The 23461-nt window shown below is 36.7% G+C and overlaps 1 protein-coding gene across 2 annotated transcripts in view; it reads left to right on the top strand.

Annotated features, from left to right (window-relative positions):
* LOC309611943 (uncharacterized protein) overlaps positions 1 to 22210 on the top strand; it is a 39139-nt gene extending 16929 nt beyond the window's left edge. Inside the window, exons 2-3 of one of the 2 annotated variants that reach the window (XM_082357007.1) lie at positions 836 to 939; positions 1838 to 22210. In XM_082357007.1, the coding sequence (XP_082213133.1) occupies positions 836 to 939; positions 1838 to 1860 (127 nt within the window). In that variant the 3' untranslated portion in view covers positions 1861 to 22210. Of the gene's footprint in view, positions 1 to 835; positions 1058 to 1837 lie in introns of both variants that reach the window. The other variant, XM_082357006.1, reaches the window with a different exon arrangement.
* The last annotated feature ends 1251 nt before the right edge of the window (positions 22211 to 23461 follow it).

The raw sequence follows: 23461 nt of genomic DNA, 5'->3' as shown, positions 1-23461 counted from the left end.
TAGATACTTTTTCACTTTGGAATTTGATAAGGGACTGTCTTGACCCAACTCATGGGATTCACAAGTTATTTAAAGCAGCGTCTTTATGCCGCTCTCCTTCTGCTCCTCAGTTACAAAATTTGTCTGAGGAACCTGAGCCTGTCTCTCCTACTGCGCCTCCCTTGTCGGTGAACGTGCCATCCTCAGAGTCCCTGGAAGACGATGATAAATTATCCTCAGAGGATGAGGCTGAATTGGAGGAAGAGGCTGCACGATATCACAATCCTCATTTTGATGATGGCATTTTTGCAGCCCTTAAGAATGCACCTGCGGGATCTGAAAACTTCCCTATATTAGATAAAACTTCATTTACTGCTCTAGCCCAAGCTTTAACTTGTGTAAAACATTTACATGATGTTACTCAAGATGCTTCCCTAGCCCCTGTTGGGCATTCTTCTGGTTTTTCCTTGCCAGTGAAAGTTCCTGATGAGTCCCCCTCAGTAGATCAGGGGTCTGTTTCTGTTTCTTCTACTTCCTCTCTGCCTGTGAGTCTTTCTTTTCCACTCCAAACTGCTTTATTTCAAGCTTCTAAGCAGGGGGAAGATATATCTTCTTTGGGGTTTAAAATAAAGAAGGGGGAATATACCACAATCCCGCACAATTTATTGCAACGTTCTTTATATACTTTAAATTTTTTGAATGTAGATAAGCAAGGACAGACAGCTTCAGAAAGATTTTGGCATCCTGGTGCCTTGCCTTTTGCTGAAGTCCGTTGGCAGGATCCTCTTACTAATCAATGGAATGGTCCAGATCCTGTATTAATATGGGGACGAGGGCATGTTGGTGTGTTTCCTAGGGACGCTGAGGATCCTCGTTGGGTGCCTGAGCGCCTGGTGAGGTTCTATGGATCCGGACCAAATGGAGAATTCCCTTCCCTGCATTATGGATCCGGACCTGATGGTGAATTCCCTCCCCCACCATATGGAGAGAATGCGACTCGACAGCATACTGTTAGGAATTTAACCGCTTTTGTTATGGCTTGTGTTCCATCACACTATGCTATTCTTACTGGTTCTGTGTACGTTTTCCAAAAAAAAGAGTTTGATGACATACGTTGTGATAATTGTAATTTGACAAATTGTATACCCACGGGGGAGTCCAATCTGAGATTTCTTCTTGCTCATCAGCCTCCGTTTGTTATGCTCCCTGTAAATGTTGCAGGTCCTTAGTATTCTAATTCAGGTTTGCAGGTCATACATGAACTTTCCCTTCTTTTACAATGGTCAAGCGATTTTTGGGGCTACTTATAGCTGGAATTACAGCGCTCATTGCAGTTATCGCTTCTGTAGTTGCTTCTGCTACTGCGCTGACTCAAAGTATCCATACTGCCACATTTGTGAATAACTTAGCCACTATTGTCTCTAATGCTTTGGGAACTCAAGAATCTATTGATAGAAAATTAGAAAGTCGTGTTAATGTGCTGGAAGAAGTTGTTCTTATTCTTGGAGACCAGTTAGCTGCTTTAAAACTGCCTTTTCTATGCGTTGTCATGCAGAATTTTCTGCAATCTGTGTAACCTCTAAGCCATATAATCATTCGCAATGGCCTTGGCCTCAGATTAAGAATCATTTATTGGGAATTTGGTCTCATTCCAATCTATCCCTTGATATTGTTCGTTTACATGAGGATATCACAAATATCCAGCATGCAGCTCCCCTAGATGTAAATCCAGTGGAAATTGCTCAAGACATATTTACCCAGATTACACATACTTTTGCCCCGAGTTCTCTTATTAACCTCCTTTATCCTATAATTGTTATTGGTATTTTAATATTATTGTGTATTTGTTGTTTTCCAGTCCTCCTGCGAACTGGCTTATGAGCAATTGCAGAACTCCGAGTCGGAATCTACAACCTTACATTAAAAAATAAGGAAGGGGGACATGTCGGGAATCAGATGCAAGCTGACACAGTTCTTGCAGCTTAAAGCATGGCAAAGTCCTGCTTAATTCTTGACAGGACCCGAAAGAGTTATTAGAGAAGATGAGTCTTGACCCATGAGGTTGATGGCGGTTTCTCTAACTATAGTTTGTCCTTGGCATGTTTCGGTAATCACAGTCTGTTCTCATGCATGTTTATATTCTGGTTCGCAGAATGTTTTGTACTATAACTTCAACATTAAGGAAATACTGTCTGATGATTCTGTCTTGTGATTTTAACAAAAACATGTATTGCCTACTGCAATCTATAAAAAGAGTTTTGTTGGGAAATAAAGTGTCTGTGTGCTTGTACACCACCCTCCTGACCCCGTCTCTTCTTAATCCCCTCACCTGCTCTCAGGACTTGTTCCTCAGTCTTACAGCGACTGACATTACTGTACTGTACTGTTTTCCCCCAATACTGTCAGAGAGCTTTTCTGATTGGTTTGCTGCTTTCTGGCTAGAATATTCCAATAAATACATGGTAAAAGAATGTATGAATTTATGAGAAGTATTAGAGAATTGGGTTTTATTTGGAAGAGGTTTGTCTCAGAAACTGTGAACTCCTCCCTTTCCTTTCTCTCTTTCCACTGTCTGTCATCCATTCTCAGCTTTGAATATAAAAGAGATGTACGATAACACACGAACATTTCTATCTACAAAAATTTGCATGCCTGGCATTGTGCTGAGACCTAAAGGTATGAGTATGACTACAGGTATCCATGACCTTAAGGAATCTATAGCCTAATATGGAAGACAAATGTGAGCAGATTTACAATGTAACATCACTTGTGGTAAAATGCAATACTGGAGGTGTATGAACAATGACAAGGAAGGAAAGAAGAGAGAATAAGATGCTTATCAAGTGGTTCCTGATTCAAAGAACAAATGTTTATGGAGTCACCAAGAGAAAGCCTGGTACCACATGTAGCTTCAATATAGAGTCAGCACATACATATTGCCATGGCACATGGCTTCCTAAGTGCCATTGAGAACCTACTTCCCAAGTGGTGTATAACAAAAAGCTACTTTTTAAAAAATCTTAGCAATCTACCCAACTTACCCACAACTTGCCCTTGTACAGAATGGATTCCTCACCCTCAGTCTCTTCAGCCATTGTCCACACCTCTCAGGTCAACACTGCAAATGAAGTGTTGCAAATGAAGCATCCCAAAGTTATATTAGGCAATGAGACTTACCATAACTCTGGAATATGGAGACAGCAGGGCATTGCTACAAGCTGCTTTCTCAGCTGTTGCTGAGAAACAAAACAATCAACCCAAGCCACCCTTAATGGAAGCCAAAAAGTACTGCACTTAAAGCAGTAGTTCTCAGGCCTGGCTGCAACTTTGACATCTGTGATGATTTTTAAATACTTATGTCTCATCCCTACCCCAGATCAACTAAATCTGAATTTCTAGGGTATGGCCTATTAAAAAACAAACAAACAAAACAACAACAAAAAACAACAAAACACCTCAGGTGATTCAAATGTGCAACTACGGTTGAGAACACTGCTTCTTTTTAAATTTAGAAGCCTTTCCTTTAAAGAAGTAGGCCCAACAGGGAGTATACAGTTTGATTTAACTAATTTCCCACACCTGCCTGGCTCAAAACAGAGCTGATTACTTCCCAATCAGAAGTTGACATACATGTGCACATAGGTGTGCCTTCTTTTTTTACCTTTCCAATTAAGTTTTTCTTAAGTTCAATTCATTACTGCTAATTATTCTGTCTCACCAATTTAAGCTTCTTCACTTGGCCCTATTCATATTCTTGTTGGTGATTATTCTGTCATCCTTTTAGTTATCATCAATTTGGCTATGTATATATTCTACTCTTTTGTCTAAAGTTAGGTGTAATTCAGTTAGGTAGGTTTAACAACTATTATTATACACATGTTTTTTTAAATAGCTACTTGTAGGGTGAATTTACCTTGCCTTGATGGCGAAGTGCCCATAAATGTTCAGTCAGCTGGAGAACTCCTTTGGCTAAACATTTTCACAATCTATTTATTTTCTTTTTTTAAAGTAACTTAATTTACTGGGATGGTAGTAATAGCCCATTCCACTTTGCACTATGGGTAAGAAAGGATAATTTTATCTACTTAAAAGATAATAAAGTCTCCCACTGTTGAAAAATATCCACACCTCCCAATTGTTTCCATCAAGTGATAAATTTAAAAGAAAAGAAAAAGAATTAAAACTCAAAAGTGTTAGCAAGTAAGCAATAATGACTAAGAAAAATCTTTGGGTAGGATCACTAAATTCATCTTTGCTTTAAAGCAACCTGATACTCAATTACATAGGGGGCTGTAAAAGGGGATCTTCTACTGCTGAAATTAGTAAGAGTTGACTTATAATTGATGAAATTCACTATCTGTGGTAGTAAATCAGAGGAGGAAATGATCTGCAGGTATGAGACTACAGACATCAGCTTGAAGAAGCTGTTCTTCCACCCTCCACCCATCACACCCACTGTCAGCTGCCACCTACCCCAAAGATCACAGGACTTATTTACTTGCCTCTTACTACCATGTTCCACAATGGGCCACCAGGTACACATGCTTATAGTTTCCCAGCACTACGGAGTATTAACTTTTATAGACTACCTCCATAGGTCCCTATTTTATTTATTTATTTTTTAATTTAATTTTTTAAATTGAAGTATAGTTGATTTACAATGTTGTGCCAATCTCTGCTGTACAGCAAAGTGACTCAGTTATACACATACATTCTCCTTTTTATATTCTTTTCCATTATGTTTTATCACAGGATTTGAATATAGTTCCCTGTGCTATACAGTAAGACCATGTTGTTTATCCATCTTATATACAGTAGTTTCCATCTGCTAATCCTACACTCCCAGTCTTTCCCTCCTCCATCCCCCTCCCCCTTGGCAACCACAAATCTGTTCTCTATGTCTGTGAGTGTGTTTCTGTTTTGTAGATAGGTTCATTTGTGCCATATTTTAGATTCCACATATAAGTGATATAATATGGTATGTCTTTCGCTTTCTGACTTACTTCACTTAGTATGATAATCACTAGTTGCATCCATGTTGCTGCAAATGGCATTATTTTGTTCTTTTTTATGGCTGAGTAGTATTCCATTGTATATATGTAACACATCTTCTTTATCCTTTCACCTGTTGATGGACATTTAGGTTGTTCCATGACTTGGCTATTGTGAATAGTGCTGCTCTGAACATAGGGGTGCATGTATCTTTTTGAATTATAGTTTTGTCCAGGTATATGCCCAGGAGTGGGATTGCTGGATCATATGATAATTCCATTTTTAGTTTTCTGAGGAACTTCCACAGCGTTTTCCATAGTGGCTGCACCAACGTACATTCCCACCAACAGTGTGGGAGGGTTCCCTTTTCTCCACATCTTCTCCAGCATTTGTTATTTTTAGACTTTTTAATGATGGCCATTCTGACCATGGGAGGTGGTACCTCACTGTAGTTTTGATTTGCATTTCTCTAATAATTAGTGATGTTGAGCATCTTTTCATGTGCCTACTGGCCATCGGTATGTCTTCTTTGGAGAGATGTCTATTAAGGTCTTCTGCCCATTTTTTGATTGGATTGTTTTTTTTGTTGTTGTTGAGTTGTATGAGCTCTTTGTATACTTTGGAAATTAAGTCCTTGTCTGTCCCATCATTTGCAAATATTTTCTGCCATTCCATATGTTGTCTTTGTTTTTTCTTTTTAATTTTTTAAAAATAACTATTTATTTTATTTTATTTATTTTTGGCTGTGCTGGGTCTTTGTTGCTGTGGGCAGGCTTTCTCTAGTTGCGGTGAGCAAGGACTACTCTTCGTTGCAGTGCACCAACTTCTCATTGTGGTGGTTTTTCTTGTTACAGAGCATGGGCTCTAGGCACACGGGCTTCAGTAGTTGTGGCTCACAGGCTCTAGAGTGCAAGCTCAGTAACTGTGGAGCATAGGTTTAGTTGCTCCACAGCATGTGGGATCTTCCTGGACCAGGGCTGGAACCTGTGTCCACTGCATTGGCAGGCAGATTCTTAAGCACTGTGCCACCAGAAAAGCCCTGTTTTTTTATGGCTGCCTTGCTGTGCAAAAACTTGTAAGTTTGATTAGGACCCATTTGTTTACTTTTGTTTTTATTTCTGTTACCTTGGGAGACTGCATACATCCCTATTTTAGAATGAAGCTAAATTGAGTAGCTGAATTGACACAATCCAGAGGAGTTGGGTGAATCCATCATTCTGTGGTTCATTTTTTTTTTTGACCAACACCCAAAATCTAAACTCTTCTGGGTGTCTAAACCCACTCTACACCATGACTATAAAAGTATTTTCCCCAACCCAAATTTCTTTTCTATATTTCCTAAAAAATTCCACCCTGGCTTCTTGAATTCTGATTGGATCATTAACTACCCTTTATCTTAAACCACTTCAGTGAATTGCATGTAGCTTCCTCAGCTGTTTGTTATAATTCACATACCTTTTACTTCTGACTATCTCAGCAGATCACTTCTAATCTACTGTTGTGTTCTAGTTTTATCTGTTTCTCCTAGATCCTGATTTCTGGGTGCTTGAACCTAGTCAAGGTATTTAGCCTAGATTCCTAATTTCCCACTGCTCTTAATAGTTCGATTTGAAAGCTCTTATTTCTGAGCTGTATCTTAATACAGATAAATCATAACATTTAACAAGGAGGCTGACACTTAGTGAATATGACTAAGAATGTTCAATAGAATGACTAATTTTTTAAGTGCCAACTTAATTGTGGTTTACTGGTTTACTGTTATCACTAATAATACTTATTATTTATAATAGTGTTATAAATAAGCTTATATATAACATATTAATATAAGTTGTATTATTATTTCATCATGAATTTAGACCCTCAGAGAAGCTCTAGATGCCTGGAATGGAGTCTAGCATTGAGAATTTGGTAAAAAAAGAAATCACAATATTCTTGGAAACATTTAAATTTTTTTTTTTTTTTTTACATCTTTATTGGAGTATAACTGCTTTACAATGGTGTGTTAGTTTCTGCTTTATACCAAAGTGAATCAGCTATACATATACATATATCCCCATATCTCTTCCCTCTTGTGTCTCGCTCCCATCCTCCCTATCCCACCCATCCAAGTGGTCAAAAAGCACTGAGCTGATTTCCCTGTGCTATGTGTCTGCTTCCCACTAGCTATCTATTTTACATTTGGTAGTGTATATATGTCCATGCCACTCTATCACTTCATCCCAGCTTACAGTTCCCCCTCCCCACATCCTCAAGTCGATTCTCTACAACTGCATCTTTATTCCTGTCCTGCCACTAGATTCTTCAGAACCATTTTTTTTTTCTAGATTCCATATATATGTGTTAGCATACGGTATTTGTTTTTCTCTTTCTGACTTACTTCACTCTGTATGACAGACTCTAGGTCCATCCACCTCACTACAAATACCTCCATTTCGTTTCTTTTTATGGCTGAGTAATATTCCATTGTATATATGTGCCACATCTTTATCCATTCATCTGTTGATGGACATTTAGGTTGCTTCCATGTCCTGGCTATTGTAAACAGAGCTGCAACGAACATTGTGGGACATGACTCTTTTTGATTTATGGTTTTCTCAGGGTATATGCCCAATAGTGGGATTGCTGGGTCGTGTGGTAGTGCTACTTTTAGATTTTAAGGAGCCTCCATACTGTTCTCCATAGTGGTGTATCAATTTACATTCCCACCAACAGTGCAAGAGTGTTCCCTTTTCTCCACACTGTCTCCAGCATTTATTGTTTGCAGATTTTTTGATGATGGCCATTCTGACTTGTGTGAGGTGATACCTCATTGTAGTTTTGATTTGCATTTCTCTAATGATTAATGATGTTGAGCATCCTTTCATGTGTTTGTTGGCAATCTGTATATCTTCTATGGTGAAATGTCTATTTACTTCTGCCCATTTTTGGATTGGGTTGTTGTTTTTTCATTATTAAGTTGCTTGTAAATTTTGGAGATTAATCCTTTGTCAGTTGCTTCATTTGCAAATATTTTCTACCATTCTGAGGTCTGTCTTTTTGTCTTGTTTATGTTTTCCTTTGCTGTGCAAAGCTTTTAGGTTCCATTGGGTTCCATTTGTTTATTTTTGTTTTTATTTCCATTTCTCTAGGAGGTGGGTCAAAAAGGATCTTGCTGGGATTTATGACATAGAGTGTTCTGCCTAAGTTTTCCTCTAAGAATTTTATAGTGTCTGGCCTTACATTTAGGTCTTTCATTCATTTTGAGTTTATTTTTGTGTATGGTGTTAGGGAGTGTTCTAATTTCATTATTTTCCATGTAGCTGTCCAGTTTTCCCAGCACCACTTATTGAAGAGGCTGTCTTTTCTCCATTGTAGGTACTTGCCTCCTTTATCAAAAATAAGGTAACCATATGTGTGTGGGTTTATCTCTGGGCTTTCTATCCTGTTCCCATGATCGATATTTCTTTTTGTGTGCCAGTACCATACTATCTTGATTACTGTAGCTTTGTAGTATAGTCTGAAGTCAGGGAGCCTGATTCTTCCAGCTCCATTTTTCGTTCTCAAGATTGCTTTGGCTATTCGGGGTCTTTTGTCTTTCCATGCAAATTGGGGAATTTTTTCTTCTGGTTCTGTGAAAAATGCCATTGGTAGTTTGATAAGGATTGCATTGAATCTGTAGATTGTTTTGGTTAGTAGAGTCCTTTTCACAATGTTGATTCTTCCAATCCAAGAACATGGTATATCTCTCCATCTCTTTGTATCATCTTTAATTTCTTTCATCAGTGTCTTATAGTTTTCTGCATACAGGTCTTTTGTCTCCTTAGGTAGATTTACTCCTATGTATTTTATTCTTTTTGTTGCAATGGTAAATGGAAGAGTTTCCTTAATTTCTATTTCAGATTTTCATCCTTAGTGTATAGGCATGCAATAGATTTCTGTGCATTAATTTTGTATCCTGCTATTTTACCAAATTTATTGATTAGCTCTAGTAGTTTTCCGGTAGCATGTTAAGGATTCTCTATGTATAGTATCAAGTCATCTGCAAACAGTGACAAATTTACTTCTTCTTTTCCAACTTGGATTCCTTTTATTTCTTTTTCTTCTCTGGTTGCTGTGGCTAAACCTTCCAAAACTCTGTTGAATAATAGTGGTGAGAGTAGACAACCTTGTCTTTTTCCTGATCTTAGAGGAAATGGTTTCAGTTTTTCACCATTAAGAACGATCTTGCCTGTGGGTGTGTTATATATGGCCTTTATTATGTTGAGATAAGTTCCCTCTATGCCTACTTTCTGGAGGGTTTTATCATAACTGGGTGTTGAATTTTGTGAAAGTTTTTTCTGCATCTATTGACATGATCATATGGTTTTTCTCCTTCAATTGGTTAATATGGTTTATCACATTGATTGATTTGTGTATATTGAAGAATCCTTACATTCCTGGGATAAACCCTATTTGATAATGGTGTATGATCCTGTTAATGTGCAGTTGGATTCTGTTTGCTAGTACTGTGTTGAGGATTTTTGCATCTATGTTCATCAGTAATATTGGCCTATAGTTTTCTTTCCTTGTGATATCTTTGTCTGGTTTTGGTATCAGGGTGATTGTGGCCTCGTAGAAGGAGTTTGGAAGTGTTCCTCCCTCTGCTATATTTGGAAGTTTGAGAAGGATAGGTGTTAGCTCTTCTCTAAATGTTTGATAGAATTCTCCTGTGAAGCCATCTGGTCCTGGGCTTTTGTTTGTTGGAAGGTTTTTAATCACAGTCTCAATTTCAGTGCTTGTGATTGATCGGTTTATATTTTCTATTTATTCCTGTTTCAGTCTCAGAAGGTTGTGCTTTTTTAAGAATTTGTCCATTTCTTCCAGGTTGTCCAATTTATTGGCATATAGTTGCTTGTAGTAATCTCTCATGATCCTTTTTATTTCTGCAGTGTCAGTTGTTACTTGTTTTTCATTTCTAATTCTATTGATTTGAGTCTTCTCCCTTTTTTTCTTGATGGGTCTGGCTAATGCTTTATCAATTTTGTTTATCTTCTCAAAGAACCAGCTTTTAGTTTTATTGATCTTTGCTATCATTTCCTTCATATTTTTTTCATTTATTTCTGATCTGATCTTTATGATTTCTTTCCTTCTGCTAACTTTGGGTTTTTTTTTTTTTTTTTTCTTCTTTCTCTAATTACTTAAGGTGTAAGTTTAGGTTGCTTATTTGAGATGTTTCTTGTTTCTTGAGGTAGGAATGTATTGCTTTAAACTTCCCTTTTAGAACTGCTTTTGCTGCATCCCATAGGTTTTGTGTCACCCTGTTTTCATTGTCATTTGTTTCTAGGTATTTTTTGATTTCTTCAGTGATGTCTTGGTTATTTAGTAGTGTATTATTCAACCTCCATGTGTTTGGGTTTTTTTACAGATTTTTTCCTGTAATTAATATCTAGTCTCATAGCGTTGTGTTAGGAAATATACTTGATATGATTTCAATTTTCTTAAATTTACCAAGGCTTGATTTATGACCCAAGATATGATTTATCCTGAAGAATGTTCCACCAGCACTTGAGAAGAAAGTGCATTCTGTTGTTTTGGGATGGAATGTTGCATAAATATCAATTAAATCAATCTTGTTTAATGTATCATTTAAAACTTGTGTTTCCTTATTTATTTTCATTTTGGGTGATCTGTGCGTTGGTGAAAGTGTGGTGTTAAATTCCCTACTATGATTGTGTTACTGTTGATTTCCCCTTTTATGGCTGTTAGCCTTTGCCTTATATATTGAGGTGTTCCTATGTTGGGTGCATAAATATTTACAATTGTTATATTTTTTTCTTGGATTGATTCTGTTATCATTATGTAGTGTCCTTTGCATCTTGTCTTTATTTTAAAGTCTATTTTGTCTGATATGTGAGTTGCTATCCCAGCTTTTGATTTCCATTTGCACAGAATATGTTTTTCCATCCCCTCACTTTCAGTCTGTATGTGTCCCTAGATCTGAAGTGGGTCTCTTGTAGACAACATATATACGGGTCTTGTTTTTATATCCATTCAGACAGTCTATGTCTTTTGATTGGAGCATTTAATCCATTTACATTTAACATAGTTATCAATATGTGTGTTCTGATTACCATTTTCTTAATTGTTTTGGGTTTGTTATTGTAGGTCTTTTCCTTCTCTTGTGTTTCCTGCCTAGAGAAGTTCCTTTAGCATTTGTTGTGAAGCTGATTTAGTGGTTCTGAATTCTCTTAGCTTTGCTTGTCTGTAAAGGTTTTAATTTCTCCATTGAATCTGAATTAAATCCTTGCTGGGTAGAATAATCTTGTTTTTATGTTTTTGCCTTTCATCATTTTAAATATGTCTTGCCACTCCCTTCTGGCATGCAGAGTTTCTGCTGAAAGTTCAGCTGTTAACCTTATTGGGATTCTCTTGTATATTATTTGTTGTTTTTCCCTTGTTGCTTTAATATTTTTTCTTTGTATTTAATTTTTGATCGTTTGATTAATATGTGTCTTGACATGATTTTCCCTTGGATTTATCCTGTATGGGACACTCTGTGTTTCCTGGACCTGATTGACTATTTCCTTTCCCATATTAGGGAAGATTTCCACTATAATCTCTTCAAATATCTTCTGAGTCCCTTTCTTTTACTCTTCTTCTCTTGGGACAATTATAATTTGAATGTTGGTGCGTTTAATATTGTCCCAAAAGTCCCTGAGACTGTCCTCAATTCTTTTCATTCTTTTTTCTTTATTCTACTCTGCTGTAGTTATTTCCACTGTTCTATCTTCCAGGTCACTCATCCATTCATCTTCCTCAGTTATTCTACTATGGATTCCTTGTAGAGAATTTTTAATTCATTTATTGTGTTGTTCATCATTGTTTGTTTGCTCTTTTTCTTCTAGGTCCTTGTTAAACGTTTCTTGTATTTTCTCCATTCTATTTCGAAGATTTTTGATCATGTTTACTGTCATTACTCTGAATTCTTTTTCAGGTAGACTGCCTATTTCCTCTCCATTTGTTTTGTCTGGTGGGTTTTTCCTTGCTCCTTCATCTACTGTGTGTTTCTCTGTCTTCTCATTTTGCTTAACTTACTGTGTTTGGGGTCTCCTTTTCACAGGTTACAGGTTTGTAGTTCCCATTGTTTTTGGTGTCGGCCCCCAGTGGGTAAGGTTGGGTTGTGTAGGCTTCCTGGTGGTGGGAACTGGTGCCTGTCTTCTGGTGGATGAAGCTGGATCTTATCTTTCTGCTGGGCAGGACCATGTCTGGTGGTGTGTTTTAGGGTGTCTGTGACCATATTATGATTTTAGGCAGCCTCTCTGCTAATGGGTGGTGTTGTGTTTCTGTCTTGCTAGTTGTTTGGCATAGGGTGTTCAGCACTGTAGCTTGCTGGTCTTTGAGTGGAACTGGGTCTTAGCATTGAGATGGAGATCTCTGGGACAGCTTTCACCATTTGATATTATGTGGAGCCAGGAATTCTCTGGTGGACCAATGTCCTGAAGTCAGCTCTCTCACCTCAGAGCCACAGGCCTGACACCCAGCTGGAGCACCAAGACAGTCTCAGCCACACAGCTCAGAAGATAAGGTAGAAAAAAAGAAAGAATGAAAAACATAAAATAAAATAAAATAATTGGAATAAAAAATTACAAAAAATATTAAAAATAAAAAAATTAAAAAGTAATTAAAAAAAGAAAGAAAGAAGCAAGCAACCAAGTCCAAAAACAAATCCACCAATGAAAACAAGCACTGAAAACTATACTAAAAAACAAAACAAAACAAAAACGGATAGACAGATCCCTAGGAAAAGTGGTAAAAGCAAAGCTATACAGACTAAATCACACAAAGAAATATACACGTACACACTCTGAAAAAGAGGAAAACGAAAAAAATACATATCTTTATACTTAGAATAAAAAGGAAGAGAGCAACCAAATCAATAAACATATCTACCAATGAAAATAATCTCTAAATACTAAACTAAGAAACGTAAAACCAGAAACAAATTAGATACAGAAAGTAAACTCCAAGTCTACAGTTGCTCTCGAAGTCCACCGCTTCAATTTTGGGATGAGTCATTGTCTATTCAGTTATTCCAGAGATGCAGGGTACATCAAGTTGATTGTGAAGATTTAATCCACTGCTCCTGACGCTGCTGGGAGAAATTTCCCTTTCTCTTCTTTGTTCGCACAGCTCCTGGGGTTCAGCTTTGGCTCTGGCTCCACATCTATGTTTAGGTCAACTGAGGGTGTCTGTTCTTCTCTCAGACAGGACGGGGTTCAGGCAGCAGCTGATTAGTGGGCTCTGGCTCACTCAGGCTGGGTGGAGGGAAGGGTACAGAATGTGGGGCGATCCTGTAGTGGCAGAGGCTGGTGTGACATTGCAACAGCCTGAGGTGTACTGTGTGTTCTCCCCGGGAAGTTGTACCTGGATCACAGGACCCTGGCAGTGGCAAGCTGCACAGGTTCCTGGGAGGGAAGGTGTCGATAGTGACCTGTGCTTGCACACATGATTCTTGGCGACTGCAGCAGCAGCCTTAGTGTTTCATGCCCGTCTCTGGTGTCTGCGCTGATAGCCATGGCTCACGCCCATCTCTGGAGCTCATTTAGGCTGTGCTCTGTATCCCCTCTCCTCACGCACCCTGAAACAATGGTCTCTTGCCTCTTAGGCAGTTCCAGACATTTTCCTGGACTACCTCCTGGCTAGCTGTGTTGCACTAACCCCCTTCAGGTTGTGTTCATGCAGCCACCCCCAGTCCTCTCCCTGGGATCTTACCTCCAAAGCTGGAGCCTCAGCTCCCAGCCCACACCCACTGGTGGGTGAGCAGACAAGCCTTTCAGGCTGGGGGGGATCCTCTATGTGGGGATCCTCTGTGCAGGGATCTCTGTGCTTTGCCCTCTGCATCCCTATTGCTGTGCTCTCCTCCATGGCTCTGAAGCTTCCCCCCACCACCTCCCATCTCCGCCAGTGAAGGGGTTTCCTAGTGTGTGGAAATTTTTCCTCCTTCACAGTTCCCTCCCAATGGTGCAGGTCCCATTCTTATTCTATTTTCTCTGTTTTTTTCTTTTTTCTTTTGCCCTACCCACTTACGTGAGGAGTTTCTTGCCTTATGGGAAGTCCTAGGTCTTCTGCCAGCGTTCAGTAGGTGTTCTGTAGGAGTTGTTCCACATGTAGATGTATTTCTGATATATTTGGGGGGAGGAAGGTGATCTCCATGTCTTACTTCTCTGCAATCTTGATGGTCTCTTGGAAACATTCAATTTTATATGGCCTCTTTAGGCAACCTAAGTACCATTTTCCAGGATGATAGGAAATTTGTGTTTAACTAACTAAAAACATGAAAAGGCCCATTATTTTTTTAGCTAAGCATGTAGTAAAACCTCATCGATTCAGATAAATAGATGATCACTTAATGAGAATTATAAATTATGTAGCATTTTTTAAAATGTAGTGAACTTCATTGAGTGAAACGGAAATTTGTTTCCCTAACCTAAGGTCAACAAGCTACTAGTGTATGTAGACCATGCACTTTCCTACCTCCATCACCTTGATGGATAGTGAGTTTATGTTAAGGTTAATTAAGATTAAATGAGCTTATAATGGTTGGGGTCCTGAATTCATAAGATTAGTGTCTTTATAAGAAGAGATGCCAGAAAGCTTGCTCCCTTTTGCTCCATGTGCACATAAAGAAAAGGTCATGTGAGCACACAGTGAGAAGGTGGTCACCTACAAGCCAAGAGAAGGAGCCTCAGAATGAAACCTACCTTGCCAGCATATTTGACTTACCAGCTTCCAGAACTGTTGTTTAAGTCAACCAGTCTGTGGTATTTTGTTATGGCAGCCTGAACTGACTAATATAGGCACGGTCACTACAGAATGGTGAGGTTTTGCATGAATATTGCTGGATGCTCTCACAGTGATGGAAGAAATGTGGCTGTAGTTGATGGATCATTTTGTGAGAAAGTATTGTTAATTCTTCTACAGAGATCCAGAAAAAATTCTTAAGAGAGATGAGTGAAATCCTGCTATTTAATAGCAGAGTACATGGGTTTTAGTTGTATTTATCTGATTTCTCAATGCTGGACTGCAAAGATCAATATATTGACTCTCACAAGATGCTGAGATCTCTCTCCTAGAAAAATATCTATGAGTTTAGGACAGAAATAATAGGAGCATGATGATTTGTATTCTTTTTTGAACATCTTCTCCCTTCCTCCATTATATAATGTTAATCTTTGTACTATTTAAGTGAAGCTAGAGGTGGGAGGGGGTTATATATGAGGGGATTTTTTTCCCTTCCTTCTGCCTTATTTTTAATGTTCGCTTGGAATCCAAGCTGAAGACATTTTTATACATCTAAGCTGTAGTTCTCATAGTGTCCAGCTGGGGACCTGACATCGATACAGTTTCCTAGGAACCTACAAGTCATGGTGCTCCTTGTCTTTTCATGTTACACCAAAGGCTTATGACTACTGCAAAAGGGACCAGGTAACTCTAATTTAATGCATGCCTTTGGACTGTAAATAGATTATTTTCCTTTTGTCCCCTCAGAATTCTTTCTGCTCTTCCATACTCTGCTATACCCAAAGAATCTCAATTTATAACTAGACTGCTTCACCAAGCTCTCTTGCTTTCCAGCTTTGATTAGTTTCAGTAATGAGAGGTATCCACTTGTGGTGGGAATGGTAGGTCAGAGTATTTAGTACTTGACACACATTCTGGCCTTACTACAGTTCTGCAGTGTCTGGTTCTTCTACAGCAGTGGTTTTCAACCTGGAGGAATTTTATCCCCCACCCTCATCCCAGGAATATTTAGTGGTTAATATCTGGAGGTATTTCTATTGTCGAGACTGATGCAAGACAAGAGATTGTCAGGCCTGAAATATTACTGGAATCTAGTGTAGAGGCCAGGGATGCTACTAAGCATCCTACAATGCACAAGACATCCAACAACAACAACAGAGGATCATCTGATTTAATGTTGAAGTACCACTGTCAAGGCGCCCCGTGCTGTAGTTACAGCTCCTTTTAAATGGACCCTTTTTCACAACTATAGTGCCTACTTAGATCTGATCACACTGTATCTTCCCTCTGCTCCTTCAGGCCTTGGGGGTAGGAGGTCAGGAGAAGCTTCCAGCTTTTTCTGTTTGAATTCTTCTCCATGCTTTGCAGATCTCCCATTAACGCTGCTCTCATTTCTATACAATTCCCTTCACTAAACTCTCTTTGATTAAAACTTTTAAGTGTACAGTGTTTCTTTGTGGGATTCTAAGTGACATGGAATTTTAGATTTACATGTAGCAATTGATATGAATATTTAACATCGTGTTCATTTTGCTTAAATTAGAAACTTCCACCAGTACTAATTGCTAACAGTTATTGAGTCGTGTCTTTGGTCCACCCATCTTTATAAGTGCTTGATGTGATCAACTCAATGTTCACAAGAGTTCTATGATTTGGGTGCTAATGTGATTTTCATTTAAAAGATGGTAAAACTGAGGCACATGGGTGAACTGACTTGAACAAGGTCACATACTGAAAACGGCTCTCAAGCCTGGGTGTTTACTACCTCAAGCAGTGCACTCTGTCTTCAGAAAAAAAAAAAACCAAACTGTATAATATCTATAACACAAGAAGCTATAGTTGGTGCTAGTGAATCATTCAAATAATCACAAAGAAATTTTCAGAGAAGCATCCAGGGCAACTCTTGGTGGCATTCTATACTCCACTCTGCATGTCCTTTGTTCCTCTTTCCTTTACTTCTCTGTCTTTACCTTCTTCTTGCCTCCTATCTTTCCTCTCATTTCCTTTTTGTTTCTCTTTTCCCTTTATTCTTGCATGCCTCTCCATTTCCACTCTTCCCTCCCATTGCCTTGCCTATTTTAACAAAACTTGGTCTTTCTCTGGCACCTAAATGTTAAAATAAACTAGGTTCATTTCTTAGTCAGAATGGCATTCAAACCATCAGGAACAGAAAGAATGTATGAAATATTAATTAAAGCTATTCGTGGGATTTAATGAAATGTTAAATATAAAATCAAACTTTATTTTTCCAAGTGCTAGTGTCTTGAAGCAACAATATAGCCAATTTCATAAAGAATTTTTGTTATGTAATCAATTGAATCTTAAAGCTTATACTTTAAAAACACAGAAAAAGCAGGTTTTAATTTATATTCATATTATATAGAGATATGAAGCTTTTTTAAAAGGAATAGTTTTTTTTTATTATGAGGGCTTTGTTTTGAAAATATGAAATGCTGATATTTAAAAGTAATAGTTTCTTAGAAAATACTTTTTAAAAGTGGGCAAATTGATTCATTCTCTAAGGAATTATGACGGTAAGGGAAAAAGTATACTCGTGTTTTACATGCAACAATCCTAAATATGTAACATTTTCTATCCCTTTTTTATAACAAATATGTACAGTACTTAACACCAAAAGCTGAGTTGGCCTGACACTTTGATAAATGGATGCATTGGTGGATGAGTGAAATAAGATTTTGTCTTAGAGGAAATACTGGCTTTTTATTAGGTCAACTGAGAATTTATAGTATGCAAAGAATTGGTGTTATTCTAAAAGAGGTTTAAATACTCTTTCTAAAGATATACAAGTTATTTTTTCCTAGGGAAATTATTTCCAATTTCTATGACTAATTGAGAGCAATGCACAACATGCTTGCCCTAAACTTACATATAGAAAGAGTTAAGACTGGAAGTTTATGCTTGTAAATTCAAAGTGCTCTTCTAACTCTGTCTTCTTTATGGACAAAAGTAAATCCTCAGAAATAAGAAAACAAAGCACTCTATTTCTCATGGCAATTTTCTCTGTAAATAACCCTCTCACAAGTCAAAAACAAAGCATTCTCTTGGCATTTCAGAAATTTAGCTGAAATCAGGATGTGATTCCTCCTGCCTAAAACTATCCAGGATAACTGAAGAATTGGGAGAGATTAATTGCCTTGTTCATTCTTTGCAGGGAATAGAATGTGCTGGGGACAGGCTATATTGAAATTCACGTGAAACTGACACAGAGAAATGTCTCCTTTAGATGTGTACAGCACTCTAACTAATGTTATAAAGAGGTCTGAACAAAGATATCAAATGAAGCATCCTGTGGTACTGCTTAAGAAATGACTCATGTTTCTTTGACGGCTGCTCATAATCACCAACTAGTTTCAGGCACAGTGAGGCTATAAAGTATGTATTTCAATTAATTGCCATAAAAAGAGGCAGGTGAAGATCATTAACTTCTCCATAGGACTTGAAGGATCATTCTGCTACCTTGGTTTCATAAACTGTCATTGTTACCTAAGGAACTCCTCTTCATTAAAATGACTAAATGTACCCTGAAAAAAACAAAAATATTTTTCTAAAATGATTCTACCATGTTCTTCTTATTCCCAATCTGATGTAGAACCAGAAAAAAAAATACTGATAAGTAAAATGAAGGGATTAATTTAGAAGATATTTAAGGTCCACTTTGACTTATTCTATGTTTTCTGTGAATACAAAAAAATTTTTTTTTTCTTTTGGGAGTAGTTGACAGTGATAATATAACTGAAGTAGTGAAATTAATTAGATGAATTTGGAATTTGAAATTTAAAAGAAGTTCATTTGTTACTGAAAAAAACACTAATATTTTTGCTAAGGTGATATATTCAATGTCCTTTAACACCTCGCTCCTAGTAGTCTAGTCCACACCACCTAGGAGCTTGTTGGAAATGCAAAATCTCAGGTCTCACCCCAGACTTAGTGAATCTGAGTCAGCATTTCAACAAGGTCTCTAGATGCTTCATATGAATGTTCAAGTTTGTGCCACACTGCTTTAGCAGATCGTTTCATAGCAATCATCTACCAGAATGGTGATGGTATTTATACTGGATAACCCCAATGTTTCCATCATGCCTAGATCAAAAAAGAAAAAAGAAAGAAAAGAAAAGGAAATCATTTTTTTTAGATTCCAGAGAAGTGGTCGTCTGGACCAGTAACAACAGCATGACCTGTTAACTTGTTAGAAACACAAATAATTGTACCCCTCTCCAGACCTACTGAATCAAACCTATGGGTTCAGGGCCCAGGAACCTGTGTTTGAACAGGCCCTACAGGTGATTCTGATGCACAATGTGACTATGAGAATGGGAGCTGAAGACTCACCAGATGTAGGTAATCAGGATGAAAAGCGGTTAACTGGAGTTACCAAATAAGAAGAAAACAGAAGTTCCAAAAAGAGGCTGAGAGTAAAAGGAAATATTTCCAAAAACAGTGCCATGTTTTAAAAGATTAGTAACATAATATATGCGGAATGGACTATGATTGTTATATTTTCTTCAACTCCATAAATTTTCCTTCAAAACTCATAAAATACTAGCTTCTTTAGAGAACCCATTTCTCCCAAACAGCATTGCTTTCTGTTCTGAACTCGCATCCCCATTATCTGTACAAGGAACCCTGTGGGATTGCTTCAAATATAAAAGTTTTAGAGGGCAGATATTTGGTCTTATACCTATGTAGCCCCCAGGCATCTAGCACTATACCTGGGATACAGTTGGTGTATAATATGTGTTTTCTATTTATTTGTTAATGTTTTGTTTTAGGATGAAAAGGCCTATTTATTTTCCTGGTTTAGAAGTCATCCTATTTTTTTTAAGATGAATAACTACCTGTAAAATACACTGAAGTCCTCTGATTAAAAATAAGCTATGTTAAGAATTTCTCCTTTTATATATTAAGCATTAAAAAAATCCACGAACAAAGTCATAGAAGGTCTTTTACCCCCCAATAGTACAATTGAAACATTTGACATAACATAAAATATGTCTCCATTTTCATCCATTTAAATTTCTAATTGTTTCTGGGTCCCTTGGAGAGCTTTTCTAGGTCAACTAAGTACTCACACTGTGCTACATGTTCCAAGAGTCCAAGTTAGTCTCATCTCTGTAATCCTCAAAAAATAGGATGCGAACAAATGCTCCTCATTTATACAACAGTTTGAAAAGATCTAAAGAAAAATTTGACTCTTCGTTAAATACAAGCCCTTGCAGGTATTAGGTTTCTTATTAACAATGTTATTCCTAGCTCTCTAATAATTTCCCTTTTCTCAGGTTCAATCCTGAAAAACAAAACAAAAATCATCAACAACAACAAAATGTGACAAACAATTGTTAAAAATACAGTGATATGATCACAAATGCCTAACCCTCATCATGTCTCACTTTCAACTCAAAGAAATGATTAAAGGATGAAAAAGTGTGTGTGTGTGTGTGTGTGTGTGTGTGTGTGTGTGTGTGTGTGTATACATGCAGGGGCTGGAATCGCTGTACCAGCTATTTGGAAACAGTGTAAAGTATTACCTTTTTGCCATGACCTTAGAGGACTTTGGGGCAATTTAATGCAACAAGAGACAGATAGAAGGAAAACAATGGCTGATTCAGAACTATTCAGTCTGATTTAGATGAGATTGACATAAAATCTCACTAAAATGACCTTATTCATGAGAATGAGGAATGGAAGTGGGGTGGGGCAGAAGCAACAGCTCCATGTGGAATCCTTTTAACAGCCATGCTTCCACAGTATTCTTAAGTAGCTGCCTGGGAGGTCCGAGACCCATTGCTGTCACTTCAAACAACTTTGGCTAGAACGCTTCCCTGGAGCATCAAGAAGGCTGTGTGCTGCACCTTGAATCATTGCCAGATGAATTGAAAAACAGTTTGGTTTAAGACTGACCTGGAATACACCTCGTGACAAATACAGTACAGAAGTGAGTCCAAACCAACACAGAGAGGACCTTTCTCTTGACAGACCCCAGGGACTGATCTCTTTCTTTGCCTCTAATGCTATAGAATCCTGAATTTAGAGTCCCTTCCACCTAATATCCAGAAGGACTCATGCTCTCCATGGGAGCAATGAGGGATCTGAGGAAAAACCCACCCAGGTGATTTTGATGGAAATTTCAGCCCAGAATTTTTCTCATGTCCTCAAAGAGAGAGGAAAAGAACAAAATAAACATGAAAACATAGATGCCAGGTGTGAGACAAATGCAAAAATTTACAGGAAATTACTTAAGAATAAGAAAGAAGTTGTTGTGGGCAAAAAGAACAAGAAATTTAGCAATGTCTAAATAAATGTTGATGGTGTACTAAGTACTAAAATAATGGAAAAGAATTATGGAAAAAGACAAATATGTAAAAGAAATAATAAACTGACCAAGAGAGCCTTTGTCTTCCCCTAAGCTGTACTAAACTTTGATCCTTCCAGACTATAGGCCACGTCCTTACCTTTTTTTAGAGCATTTACTTTAGAAAACTTGAAATTATAAATTCTTTCTCTGCGCTTGTGAGATGTAAGTCTTCTCCCAGCCTCTTGGCAGTTTTACAACCCAGGAATATCTTTCTCAAGGACATGGAGCCACACCTTTGAAATATACTCATTAAAAAATGGCCTAATCATATTAATCAATCTCCCCCGAATGTCCTCCAGTGACTTTCCACTAGCTCACAGAGGGCTTACAAACTGTCTGGTCTTTGTTTCAGCAGAGTTCAGTTCTATCTCTTTTCCTTGTTGCTGCAGTCTTTAGTAAAATCTTTCTTGCCTATTTAAGTCTGTTTAGTGGAATTTTTCTTTGACAAAACATATATATTTTAATAAAATCTATATATAGTATGGACCACATACAGTATATGTGGGTGAGTAAAATGATAAAGTTTTCATCACCATTTCATACAGGTATGTAGTTTCACTCTAAAAGTTGAACTGAAAGAAAAAAATGCTAATTCCAAAGTAGAGTCAAAGGAAAGAAACAACTAAAAATAAAGAATAAAATGTAAAAATTTAAATTAAATTAAATTTAAATTCTCAAAGTTGTGATATTTACACAGAATAGTACATCAAAGAAATATATAAAATCAAAATATTTTAGGGGAAAAATCCCTAGAAACTCAATGAGAAATTGAATAGTTCCTTTCAGTTTTCCATAGACCATGTGGACAAAATAATAAAGGCTATAAATGGTTTAATCATGGAATCAATGTTTTGTTTACTAGGAATAATACAATTTTAGAATTCTTAAATTCTTTTGTTCTCAAATATATCTTAAATTTAAGATGAGGATAGTTGTCCAGAGGGAAAAATTAAAATATAATAAATACAACCATATTAACATTGATTTTAAATTAGTTAATGATTTCTGAAATTTTAAATTGTTGCTGGGGAAACAATTTAAATTGTGAGGGCAACATATATTAGAAATGGGGATATACCAAACACATAGCAATTACTTAAGCCTTTATTAAAATTTATAAATTCATTAAAAATGGCTTTTAACCTTTATTCTTTTTTTTATTCTCTAAATGTGTATATATATATATATATGTATATATATATATATATCTTAGAGATATTCATGCTTAGGTGCAGGGAGTTACATGTACAAGAACTGACAGAGAACATTATTTACAAATGGCCAATGTTAATTACTATTGGGAACAATTCATATCCCACCAACACAGAATCAATAAATAAACTGTATCATTTTCATTTAGAGGAAAATGTAGAACCTTAATTTTTTTTGGTATTAAATAAATGAAAGCAAGCAAACTTAACATTTGCTTCAAGAAACTAAAACAAATTTTAAAAGATAATGAAATAAATCTGTAAGAGAAAAAGATATCTCAAGAAGGGATTTAACAAATTATTGAATAACATAAAAGAAAACAATTAAATATTAATAATTTAATTTTTTCTCTGAAAACTGCTATAAAATAATGACAAATATATTTTCCTTCTGTTAATCCATATATTCTCTTTTTTTTCCTGCAGTATTTAACAAATACCTTATTTAACAATTATTTAATTGCACTTTCCACTAAATCAGACCTTGGGAGATAGATACATGGTAAACAAAACAGGCAGGGTTTCTGTCTTATACAATGATGTTATATGATCAAGTAAAAAGGTCGGGTTGGGAAGATGGCATTTCTGGCAGAAGAAAAACAGGTGCAAAGGCATGAGGCAAGAGAACACAATAGCATTTTTGAAAGAAATTCAAGGTGACAATACTTGTGTGTGTGCATGTGTGTATGTGTGTGTGGTGTACTTTAATTGCAATGTTCAATTAGTGTTTCAAACTGAGATGGAAGAAAGATGTGTATGAGCTTATAGTAAAAGGACTCATAACAAAAGTGACTAGTAATATATAGATTATTCATTTATTCATTAGGAAAAATGTAGAACTGGAGGGTTAACAAAATGTTTGAATTTTCAAAAAATGTAAAATTGTCTTGCATTTTCTTTATTTTATTGTGAAAGTGAGAGAATGCAAAGAATTATTTTTGGAAACTAATTTCCAAATAAGCTTTTATATTTTGAATTAAAATATCCCTAATGTTAATGATATATTCACATTTATCTAATTTAATGTTCAGTCATAACTATAGATGTATCACAATAAAAGATGCATAGGTACCACTAGATTAATATTTCTGAAAAAGAATCCCAGTTTCTTCAGTTAAGATGTTATTCAGATAAATAACATATACTA

The sequence above is a fragment of the Balaenoptera borealis genome, assembly GCF_965194805.1.
Source record: "Balaenoptera borealis genome assembly, chromosome: 15".
NCBI lineage: Eukaryota > Metazoa > Chordata > Mammalia > Artiodactyla > Balaenopteridae > Balaenoptera > Balaenoptera borealis.
Note: the sequence above shows the minus strand (reverse complement) of the source record. Positions and strands in the feature narration are given on the sequence as shown.